The sequence below is a fragment of the Argiope bruennichi genome, chromosome 10 (assembly GCF_947563725.1).
Source record: "Argiope bruennichi chromosome 10, qqArgBrue1.1, whole genome shotgun sequence".
Lineage (NCBI taxonomy): Eukaryota > Metazoa > Arthropoda > Arachnida > Araneae > Araneidae > Argiope > Argiope bruennichi.
This window is the reverse complement of record NC_079160.1, coordinates 114,303,806-114,316,811: the sequence shown is the minus strand read 5'-3', so window position 1 is coordinate 114,316,811 and position 13,006 is coordinate 114,303,806. Positions and strand designations below refer to the sequence as shown.

The window sequence follows — 13,006 nt, the reverse complement described above, 5'->3', positions numbered from 1 at the left end:
TAACAATATGCTTATCAAAATTTCGTACCCAAAACAATGTCTTATAAGTATCAGGCTAATTAATATCTTTCTGAGAGGTTCATAGCTTATTTAGACTGATAATTGTAGCATAAAAATAATCGAGAAAGGATTTGTATGGAAAAATGTGGACTCTATTTTTTCGTTTGCTAAATATAAACAAGGAAAGTATTGCAATCATAGAAGTAATTGATCTGGAGATTTTGAAAACTTTCTTGTGTAAGACCTCACAGAATCTGAAAAATCATTTCTTTAAGTTTTCGGCCGTTATGAGTTATCTGGATAATTTAGTTTAGTTTAGTTATATTAACGTTCCATTTTCAAGCAACACTAGGATCATTTTGGGACGAACCAACATTTTCAACCGCGGTCAGATGGCGAGGACGATACCTGAGATGGCATCCCCCTCACCAAATTTCACTAACCTACCAGCGGGAGGGGTGAGTTAAGTAATGGAAGTTACGGAAAATGAAAGATGGGTGAAATTAGGAATGTATAACTATTCATTCAAATTTCGAGTCCTGTATGAAATTTTGAACCAATTTCAAAGGGATGTCTCAAAGGGAGTCTTTTCTCAAAGGGATGTCTGCCTTTTCTTTCATTAAGGTTTCAGGAAAGGTTAGTTCAACCCTTTTATTTTATAATATTAATTCAGTTAAAAGGAGGTCATGTAGTACTTCATAATAAAATAAAATAAGTCAAACAGAAAATAAATAAGATAGGGAATTTTGAAAGGCTTAAAAGACAATAGAGGAAGGTGAATTTTAACATATACCGCAATATAATAAGTACAATACATATAATATAAATATAATAATATATACAGTATATAAAAATATTTATAAATAACAGCGATACTCTGCAAAATATAAACAAATATATGTGGAGAAATTACTTTCCCATTTCAACACATTTTTAACGTGATAACGTTTTTAAGTTGTTTTTTTAGTACCTTTCTGAAAATATACGTATTTTTATTAATCTGTCATGTCTCCCTATTGTTTGTCATCTATTTTTGTACACAATATTATCAAAACAGGTGCTATTTTTATAAATATTGTAATAACTAAGGAAATGTAATGAAATATGCAAGGGCCTTTTACCAAGTACCAATTATATTTGATAAAATATTATTATCTTAATAATTAATCATTCAAAATATTTGAATTTTTTTAATCGACCTGCTTGTGGTCCCCTCAAAGCCTAGAGACCATAAGCCTTGTTGAAAGTGCCTGCCACATGATGCTGCACCACGTAATTTGGGAGAAGGATGTGTGCCTATAAATATTATAGAGCTAAAATTGCATGTAACATGTCATTATCAAATCTGATGTAGGGCTATTTAACTAAAAGTAAATCATTCCAAATATGAAACATATTCCAGCAGACGTTAGTATCAACCTTATTCATAGGTATAGCATACAAATTCAAAGATGCAGATCCATAAGCAGTACATATGGTATGAGAATATAATAAATACTAGAAAATGATTTAAATGGCAATTTGTTTCAGTCATATTGGATAGAGAATTCTATAACATTTTTTTTTATTGATTTGAAGGATATTTCTTTTCTTATTTGTTTATACATTTTGCAACATTCTTTTCTCATAATCATGACTTTTAATCAACCAAATCTTTTAGTCCCATAACAATTTTTTTCTTCAAAATTCTCAACAGGGATACTTCGGAAGAGTTATTCTAATCATCTATACACTTTATATTAATAGAAAATTAATAGCATTTATTTTAATAGCAACATTATTGCTATTAAAATCCATTAATAAATGTTAAGCAGATAATAAGTTCAACTTTTAACATATAGATGGCGCGCATTCTCCAGAATAGGATTTGGGTCTGTTCTAGAATAGATGTATAGTAAACCCTTTTCGGATAAAGGAAATTTCACAATACATTTACGTACGCATACGGGAGAGAAATCGTATCCATGTGAATTTTGTAACAAAACCTATTCGGATAAAGAGAATTTGAAACGACATTTGCAGACGCATACACAGGAGAAACTGTTTACATGCGAGTTTTGCAAGAAATCCTTTTCCCAGAACGGTGATTTAAAAATGCATTTACGTACGCATACGGGCGAGAAACCGTATGCATGTGAATGTTGTAACAAACCCTTTTCGGATAAAGGGAGTTTCAAAGCACATTTACGTACGCATACGGGAGAAAAACAATATAAGTGTGGATATTGTAACAAATCTTTTTCGAAGAGTTTGAGTCTCAAAAGACATTTACATACACATACGGGAGAGAAACCCTAAACATGTTAATTTTATAATAAGGCAAATTCTCAGCGGTTATATTTAAAAACTCATTAACTGTCGCATGCGAAAGATAGACTCCACGGTTGGAATTTTTGTAACAAAGCCGTTACTACTTCAACTTTAAAATGACATTTACGAATCTATATGGAAGAGAAACCATATGTTTGTTAAATTGGCAGTGAAGTAAGTGCTTTCTGAAGAGCGTGGATAAAACTTGCATTTAATGATCCATTTGGAAAAAAAAAAAAAAAAGTGTGCGTGCGACATTTGCAGTAAACTATTTATTCAGCGTTCTGATTTAAACATACATCTGCAAACGCATACGAAGAGAAACCGTACACATGTGACACTTGCAATAAAGCTCTTCTGAGTCATGCTGATTGAAAGAAACATTTATTGACTTATACGGAAGTGACACCACCACGTGCATGTAACATCTGTAAATACGCCTTTTCAAATTTGAAAATATATTTACGAACGCATACGAAAAATGTGACTTCTGTAATCTAAAATATTCTCAATTCATTTCTTTCAGGAAACATTTGACAAAGCATATCATAGAAAATGAATCAATTATACGCCTCTGATTCAACGTTTGCTAATGGGTGAACTTCACCTCATTTTAAAGAGAAAGTCTTATAATAAAGATTTTTTTAGCAAGTTAATGTTTCAGAAAGCATAGATAAGAAAAAAAAGGGGGGGGGGGCTTATTATTTCACTAAAAGATATTGAAATAATCTCTTCTAGAAATTCTCTGTTGTATGACACAGCACCTAATGCATGTTCACTGTTTTTATACTGGGCAATTCTGATACTTAAATGAATATTCCAACTTTGCAGGGTTTTTGAAGAAAACAAAACAAAGTAAAATCGTGTTGTTCATCCGGAATTACAAATGGCAGGTGAAAACTTAAACAATGCAGTTATAAATGTTCATTAGAAGCACCTCCAAAAATATGAACAATATCAAGACGATACGATCACTCCTGCCATACCTTTTCAGTCTCTCTAATAGCATGCTTTGAAAGCCTACAGATGTGCATGTTTCAGGTTTATGAACATCATTTGATTGCGAGGAAACAAACACCTGCAGTTTGGTCTCAGGAAGGAAAGGGGGGGGGGATCAAGTGCATAAAAATGACCAAAAAATTCTAGACATCCTACAGGAAGAATATGAGCAAATGGTATCGACAGCCACGAGCACATTCGTGAAGAAGCGCGACAGAATATTTTGCGCCTTCAAGAAGAGAATAAAAGAGCTTGCAACAACCACAGGAAGAAAGCTACTCAATATAATCTAGGTGACTTAGTGGCCATACAGAGGACCCGATTCGGCAGTGGTTTGAAGCTTCGCCCGCAGTTTCATGGTTCCTATCACATCACAGCCAAGAAGCCACACGAGAGGTACCTAGTGGAGAAAGTGAGAATCCACGAAGGCCCCAATCATACCTCTACAGTATCACATTATATGAAGCCTTGGTCTACAACTGCATAAAGCACCTACATTTTTTTCCTGTTTTGCAAAAATCTAAAATTTTCTTTTTTTAGTTTTACAGATTCTTTCTCAGATTGACAAGGACGTCAAGTTCATCAGGACGGTCGATTGGGGTGTACGGAGCGTCATCTTGGCGACGCTGGCGTCATCACTCAACAGCCAATAAGAAGCTTTTCTGCCGAATGTGGTGCAAACTGTAGGTTGAATATCCGACAATGAAATTAGATATCCGATTTCTTCTCATTTTAAAATTGCTGCTCCGATTTTTTAGTCGACCAACAAACAATAGTCGGCAAAGGCGACGCTTTTCACCTCGTCGGTAATTATGTCAAATGTTGAACAAATTGTAAGTTAAATATTCGGCAGTTCCATCTTATATTCGACAATCAGTCGACCTAACTTTGCATTGACTTTTTAATCGACTCACGGAGAATTGTCCGAAAATGTATTCACCAGTCGCCTTGTCGGGTATTTGTCAAACATTGTCATTCTGCCAACTTAAATCATTCCTCGGATACTTCGATTGTTTATAATACACTAATTCTAAGTTGGGTATTAAATTATTATATTTGTTAATATCAAACTCACCACATCTACGTTCCGAAGTAATAACGACTTTTGCCGACGAAATTCTCAACTTCTTGCCGACAGGGGGGAGCAATTGCGCCCCCCTCCACTATCGCCGCCTCTGGTTATCAACAAAGATTTTTTGGGGATTGTTTCTCTGACTTGATTTATTAAGCATGTAGGCTGTAAATTTTCGTAGCATTTTGTTTTTTACATTAATATGAATAGTTTCCTAATGAAATTAAATTTTTTTCTCACTATTTCATCTCTGAAAAAATGTATTTTATTAATTTAAAGTAATTTATGCTCTTTGTTTATGAGAATATCCAAATAAGAAGTTGCAACTGTAAAAAGTATAATTTAAAATCAATGAAAACTGTGTATGAAAATGGGAGAATTTTTAAGAAAACCAATATTTATTTGAACAAAGGAAATAATTATATGTCAATGTAAATAATATTATAACATTGCTGAATTTTACTGAGCAAGAGAAGAGAGTTTTTAGTAACTCATATTTAAATATTTTGTAATTTTTTAAAAATTTATTTAAATGAGTAAACAGTTGCTAACTAGAAAATACATAGTTCTGATAAATTTGAATAAAAGTGATATTTATTATGGTTATTTTAGAGTCAATATCTTTATATCAAGTATATATGCGTAATTCATGAATACTAAACAACCAGATCTTTATGAAAATGTTGTACAAAGAGTACTAAAAAAAATCAAGATTCTTTTTACTTCATGAAACTTAATTTTTCTAATATCAATATAAAAATTTATATATACGACCTATTTTTTACTTGCCTCTATTGAAAGTATTTGTTGTTTTGGATTGAATGGAATAAAAATGTACTCCATCTTTACTTATAATAAAGTTCAATGTGTGTGTGTGTGTTGGCGCTCTACAGGCCAGACTGTTTGACTTACAGCTACCAAATTTGGTACATGTATACCTTGGAGGTCGGGAATATGCACATGGGGTCCCTTTCTTTGAATTTTTAATTAGAATTTTAATTATTAATTAAAAACTAACTTTTCAGCCAAAAAAACTTCATTTCCCCACTGCCGAATAAGTAAGGCTACAGTCTTTTTTTTTCTTTCCGATGCTAATGAGGGTAGACTTAACATGTTTTCGACCGATTATTTCAAACAATTTTATTTATTTTCTTAATATTTAATGCATTTAAAATTAAACATTGTTAATGAATCGATCTTTCAGATTCATTCTGAAGTAGTTTTGAATTAAAATAAAACGGAATAAAGGAAATTAACTGACGTTGAAAATTCACGCATCCGCTTTGTGTTCTGATTGTTGACAACTATTTTCAACGGATTCAGATTTGATTTAAATTATATTTAGATTAGTTGCGTGCTTTTGTAATTATGTTAATTATATATTTAAATTGTAATTATGTTAGTTATATGTTAGTTAAATTGTAATTATGTTACTTATATGTTAGTTATATGTTAGTTAAATTGTAATTATGTTAGTTATATGCTAGTAAATTGTAATTATGTTAGTTATATGTTAGTTAAATTGTAATTATGTTAGTTATATGTTAGTTAAATTGTAATTATGTTAGTTATATGCTAGTAAATTGTAATTATGTTAGTTATATGTTAGTTAAATTGTAATTATGTTAGTTATATGTTAGTTAAATTGTAATTATGTTAGTTATATATTTTTTGTATATGCTTATAGTTTTAAGTATATCGTTTTCTTAATTAGTTTTTTTAAACTGTTTTCGACCGAATATTTTAAAAGATTCTGTTTATTTTCTTAGTGTTTGATGCATTTAAAATTAAACATTGTTAATTAATCGATTTGCTCATGATGAATCTGAGAAAATTTTGTTGAAAAATTCTTGAGACAATATATAAATTAAGAAAGATATTCTTTAGTGCCCATAAAGTTTAAATGCTCAGTGACTCTGTTTTCAGTAATCATATTATAAAAAAAATGCTTTGTTTCAGGAAAAATATTATTATATTAATTGCAGTTTAATCATTTCCACTTTAATTTAAAGCATAAATTCTACGAGAGCAAACAGAAAATTAGGGAGATACATATTACGTTATGGTGAAGGCCTTTACAATATTATGAGTGACTTATGACTATCAAAATTTGAAGTTTTAAAATATTTTGATGAAGAAGTTATTAAAATAGAAGTTACATAAAATATTTAATTATTAAAATTTTAACGTGCATTAAGATTGGCGAACCGGCTGTTCACCAAAGGCGGCTAATAATAAATAAGCATGAATTATGATAATTAAAACTAAACAGAAAATAAGATATATTATGATTGCTTGAAACATTTCTGTAATTATCAAGAAAATAAATTTTTTTAACCAATTTTTAGTATTTAAATGCAAAATAATATACTTATTTGCCCCCCGAGTTTGTCGTCAATATGGCAACCCAACGGAACGCTCTTCTAGCAACCCTAATGCTGTTTTGTTTACCACATTCTATAATGGTTGAGTTGTACCACAACCCCCGATAGACAAGGCCTCTGTGGTCTTCCGTGACGTCACAACAAGACGTGACACCTCATTCGTTTAACGTTAAGTCTCTGCTCGCTAGAGAGTCAGGTGAAATTACTTTTCACTTGTTAATATCATTTCATATACATCCATATCATGCAATTCAACACACATATATTCAAAAATTCATTAATAATTAAAATGCAGCCTCTTTTCACACCATCCTGGAGGTACGCGCTTGGTATGCATTACCTTTTTAGCATTATGTGCAAGGCAGGTTTCCCACGATATGATTAGATTTAAAACTATTCAGCAAAAAATGAATGAAAAAAAATTGTTGATGAATTTAAAAACAACTCCATACAAAAATATTTTTATGAATATTTGCTGTGGAATCAACTAAAAGTAAGCAATAAAAAGAATATTCCAGGAAATAGTATTCAATTCTATTGAAACTTCAAAAAATATCAAATAAATCTTTGAAAATTTAGAAGAGCTTTCTTATTTGACTATATATTTTATCAGAAATATCTTTACTAAATTTATCAAGTTTTCTTTCCTTTCCGGCTTTAGAAGAGCTTTTCAAACTGTCATTTCAATAATGCATTTACTGCAGATCAAATTACCAATCTATAAACCTTTTCTGGTTTAAGTCCTGAAATGCATTCGCCATAATCATGCACTTGTTCCTCATTCACTAAACTATTGAAAATTATCTCTGCTGCTAAATACTTTTGATTGAAAAATTTCAAAAATTCTTCTTCATGTATGGTGAATAATTTCTGAATTATAATGTAAGAATATAAAATTACATTTACAATGCATTTTTGGGGGTATAAAAATTTTCCACGACTTAAATTTTGAATTAAAGAAGTTTAGCAGTCCAGTTCTTTTTCATCTGTTAAAATTTTTTTGCAAATGCTGCATTTCAACTTTTTAAGGACTGTGTGGACACAGTGACCACCTAGTGACTCTGTTTGCATGCCGGTATCATATTTCATATTTTTCCAGTCTTCCAACCAGTTCAAAAATCCATCTAAAAACCTGTATCTTTTGTCGGTTTCAGATGATGTCAGTGGTTTCTTATATACATTATTTTCACGGATTCGTGTGAGTGAAGTTTTCACATTAATAATATCCCACCATCTATTTATTATTTTTATATACTTTGCAGTTTCTTTGTAGTGTGGAAACTCATATTTCTCTCCCAAATTCATTAGACTTTCAGGTATAAATTTATTGAAAATTTTAAGTACTCATCTGACATTTTATTTTTTAAAATTATTGAGCTCCAATGCTTTTAATGATAAATTGTATGCATATTTAACGATGTTATTATTTTCAGTTTCATACAATAATTTTCATGTTTTGAAGGATGCTGTATTAAAATCAACTTTATTGTCAGATTTACTACAAGAACCCTGAATTATTTCATCATCAGAGTGAATTACATTATCACTAGTTTCTGGAGAATTTTTAATACAATCTTGTTGTGAATTTTTTTCTGAGATGGTTTCTTTAAAATTGGGGTAACACATACATTTATCAATATTCTTCAGATTGATCCAGTTATTGCGAATATTCTTCAATAAATGGAAAGTATCGATCATGAAAAAAAGGGGTCGTTCGTTACCGGATGAGGTTAAACAATTGAATATGACCATGAAGATAAAGCGAACTGAGACATTGCTTTTTGGTTGATTGAATTGTCGTCTGTTACTACACATATCACTTTAAAACCAATGTTTACTAATCCAATAATAATTTTTTAAATGAATGTATACAAAGCGTCTGCTGCTATTTTATTTACAAGAAGAATGTGAACAAAATCTTTATATGAGTCTCGGTTATTTAAGAGGGGCACTTAATAATTTTCCTGACTTCGAATCAAATAGACTAGTTTCTCTTTCAATACCATTTGTTTTCAAATGTAATTCACAGATGTGTCAAAGGTCAATACACGTATTGACCTTTGACACCTTGGCAAGGGCACCGAAGGGTTCACTTTCACTTGAGACGTAGATTGATTGCGCAGTATTTTTATACAGCTTCATACGTGGAATGAGATCAGAAAATAAGAGAATATTTTACTATGCGCTAAATTAAGATAAAGTTTTAGAAATTAATTTGGTTTAAATTAAGAGTTTAAAATATTATTACAATTTTTCCCCCACCGCAAGACGTGGACGTACATCAGGGCCCTTTGTCACACAACCATATCCTACAGTGGTGTCTGAGTAAGTTTAATTTAAAAGTATATTGAAAGTGACACCTCAGTTTCCCTTGCCTTTATGTTATACAAATATTAATACAGACATCCCATTCAACTACATGCATACATATATATGTAATGACATTTTAATTCTAATTTCAATTTCATTAATTTCCAAGATTTTATCTTAATTTAGCCCATAGTAACTTAATTCTAAAAATATTCTTTTATTTCGTGATCCAGTTCCACTTTCGGTTTAATTAATTCATCTGTAAAAATAATGCACCATCAGTACTACGTGTCAAGAGAAAGTTATATCTTCGGTTGCCCTTGAAAAAGTGTCAAAGGTCATCACGTGTATTGAATTGGAGCCTGGTGAGAAATCCTATGTTATATAAGACTAGTGATCAATTGTTCGTCCCTTTTTTGCCTCCTGCTTTTGTGCCGCGCTGCGCCTTCTTGTAAATAATCATGTTTTCCTCCCGAGAGAGAATAAAACGGAATTAAAAATACCAAGTCTCTTCACTGCTTCGAACCTGCATTCTACTTAAACCATAAATATGTTACATATTATTTAGCCGACAGGATTCGAAATACTATTATATATATGTGTGTGTGTGTAATGATATTTTAAACTTTAATTTCAATTTTATTACTTTTCAAGATTTTATCTTAATTTAGCGTATAGTAACTTCATTCTAAAATATTCTCTTATTTCTTGATCCAATTCCACTTTCTTTACTTAATTAATTCAAGCGGAGCTTTATAAAATTGCTGAATCGGCTAAACGCCGACACATTCTCACGGTCCGCTTGAAGGCATAGGAAAAATGTCCAGTAAGCACGTTCTTTTTTAAAAGATCCCTGTATTTCCCTTACATGTGATTGACATGCGTCAGAAACGCCGACACATTCTCACGGTCCGCTTGAAGGCATAGGAAAAATGTCCAGTAAGCACGTTCTTTTTTAAAAGATCCCTGTATTTCCCTTACATGTGACTGACATGAGTCAGAAATCCCTATCAGAATCTTATTAATATATTAGAACTATGGTGAAATATTTTCAATGTCAAAATGTAAGGTTATATAAGATGAGGGATAATTTATTTCGCTTTTCTTCCCCACTTCCACTTTTGTGCAGCGCTGTGACGCAATGTTCGCGTCTTTGCTTGTAAATAATTATGCTTTCCCGATGGATTAAAAAGAATGTTTCATGTTTAATTTAAATACAATAACAAATCTACAACATAAAACAATATATAAAAATAAGTACGGTGAGTTTTTATTCTGTTTACTCTCAGGTATTTATCATTATGTTATTATATTAAAATTTAACTATGCAAACATAATTATAGATATAATAGTAAACAAAACATGTAAACATAATTATGGCAAATATTATAATTATTATTGACAGTAATACTGCCTGTATTACAGCATTTTATGAAATAATTCTGTTTATAATGCACTTGATTAGAATCACGAATAATGGATATTACTGAGCTGTTAAACTTCTAAAGTGAGAATAAATTATTTTTCATTTTGAATAATTTGGCATTACTTTAAAACAATTAATTGAACTTACCCTACTATGCTGCGTCGGATAAAATCCTTCATGATTTACGGCACTTATCCATTTCTTTTTACGTTCTTCCTCTTTAGGAAATGAAAAAAACACTTACTCTTGTGCCATTCCTGTAATTTCCATTACAGTTTAGAACACAACAGATCAAAGGAATTTCTATGCCTTATTTTTAGTAAATCCAAATGATTTTTCTTGCAAACAAGAAAAGGCGCTTCCTGTTTACTCAAACACCGAAGGATCACTGGATAAAAATTGGCGTGTGAAAGGAAGAGTTTATTTCTTATCAGTAAACTTGATGAGGGTGAAATTCTTCCCTCGATCTCCCAATTCACACCCACTAGTGAAACCTCTCGCGGCGGCGTCATGACTTTCTGTGACGTAAGTGTTCTCGCCTTGTCTATCGGGGGTTGTTGTCGTATATGAACTACAACGATTATATGAAAAATGTTAAATTTAAAATAATAAAAAAATATCGATTAAGGATTTTTATTTTGTTTTTTATTACAGTTAAAAGTTTTTTCAACTAATAAGACACTGCAATTTTATTTTTAATATGAATACTAACAGAAAATATTTATTCTTTTACAGACAGTTTTTAACTGTCAGTATGCGCTTTAAAAAATCGTCTGAATACTTAATTTACGAAATCGTCTGCATTTTTACTTTAAAAGTCAACTGCAATGGGATTCTTCGCAATTCTTTTGGTGCTGTAATGGTTGGTTTCCTTGATAATCGGTTGTATAGGTAATTCTGCAAGAATGGGACGGCAGTAATTATTTTGTAATCTGCAGAATGGATGAAAGGTGAGTGGAATATATATATATATATATATATATATATATATATATATATATATATATATATATATATATATATATATATATATATATATATATATTTCGAGTTGATGAATTTAGGAAAGGATGTTTGTATACACTGTTCATGTTATCCACACAGTCCTTATGTTCAATGTACTAGCGAAGCTTCTAGGTTCCCGCTCCCCCCGCTAGCGAAGCTGTAGGATGTTTTTAAAAGTTAAAAAATTCTGCGTGGTGCCTTCTTCAGATGGCGAATGGCATCGCGTGTAGAAATGCATAATCCACGATTTTTTAATAACAAATAATTTTGCTATTGTTATTTTTTAAATATCTGTTCCAAATATCTGTCATTTCAATCATATTATTAATTAAAAATTATTAATTGGTATTAAATATAAAATTTATTAATTGTAATTAATATTAAATTTACTAATTTAAGTAGAGTGTGTGTGCATTAATTTGCCTATTTCAGCGTACTTTTTAAATTAGATTTTTTTCAAAACTATTTATTTAATTTATTTATTGGAGTAAACCATTTTCTGAAAAAGTTGAATTAAAATATATGTAACTTCTTTAAAATATTTGCTTTAGTTCTATATTGAACCAATAGATGGCGCCAGTGAACAGAATATATGCAATCAGAAAGTCATTTCCTAAACAGTTAAAAATGATCTATATGGAATAGTGTATTGTCAAATGCGGATATCTTTAAGTCAAGGTCGCTACCGTAACCGGAGCGGTGACTTCGCACTTTCCAGTAAAGTCACCGCTCCGATATATTTCAGTGATATGCAATCCAATGATACAATAATTCCAAGAATAACCGGTCCGTTCACTTTTCAAGCCATTCACAGATTTCTCTTTTCCCCTTTGTTGGCGTTAAGGGGGTAGTACCCTCAGGACACAAGAGGAGAATGTTTTGTGTTTCTGGGATTTCCTTTCCACCCCCTGAAGGGTCGGGAATTAGCCGATACCCTTTCTTTTCTTTCAGATATGTCGTCTGCTTAAGTTTTGATAGCGTAATGATAATAGGGGGAGTTGTTCGTTTGCTCTGAAATGAAATTTCTTTTAAAATTGAATTTCTCCATTTCCTACATTGTTTAACATTTGCTTCATTGTTTACTACTTTGAAGTGTCACATATTGGGCAAGATATTGCTCTTCTCTTCTGCAGATTTTCCGCCCAGTAGGAATGCTACTTAAATCCCAACCTGAAAACTGTATTAGTGTTGCTTATCTCATCGAAATTTCGCATTGTGAGAAGAATGGATCCTACTTTTTTTCTATTTCTGAGAAAAATAAAAATTCTTTGTAGTTTCAAAATGTAGCAATCTGTGTGGGAATTCGTAATCGTGTTTCACATAACACTGCATAGCACTTACATAAATATTAAATATATATATATATATATATATATATATATATATATATATATATATATATATATATATATATATATATATATATATATATATATATATATATATATATATATATATATATATATATTTATAATTTTTGCTTTGGTAAGGTTCTAGTTG

The 13,006-nt window shown here is 30.8% G+C and overlaps 1 protein-coding gene across 1 annotated transcript; it reads left to right on the top strand.

Annotated features, from left to right (window-relative positions):
• The first annotated feature begins 1,887 nt into the window (after positions 1-1,887).
• LOC129987736 (zinc finger protein 239-like) lies at positions 1,888-3,962 on the top strand. Its single transcript, XM_056095680.1, has 2 exons — positions 1,888-2,227; positions 3,850-3,962. Exons 1-2 carry the CDS (start codon positions 1,888-1,890, stop codon positions 3,960-3,962), a joined length of 453 nt encoding a protein of 150 aa, XP_055951655.1.
• Positions 3,963-13,006: the final 9,044 nt, after the last annotated feature.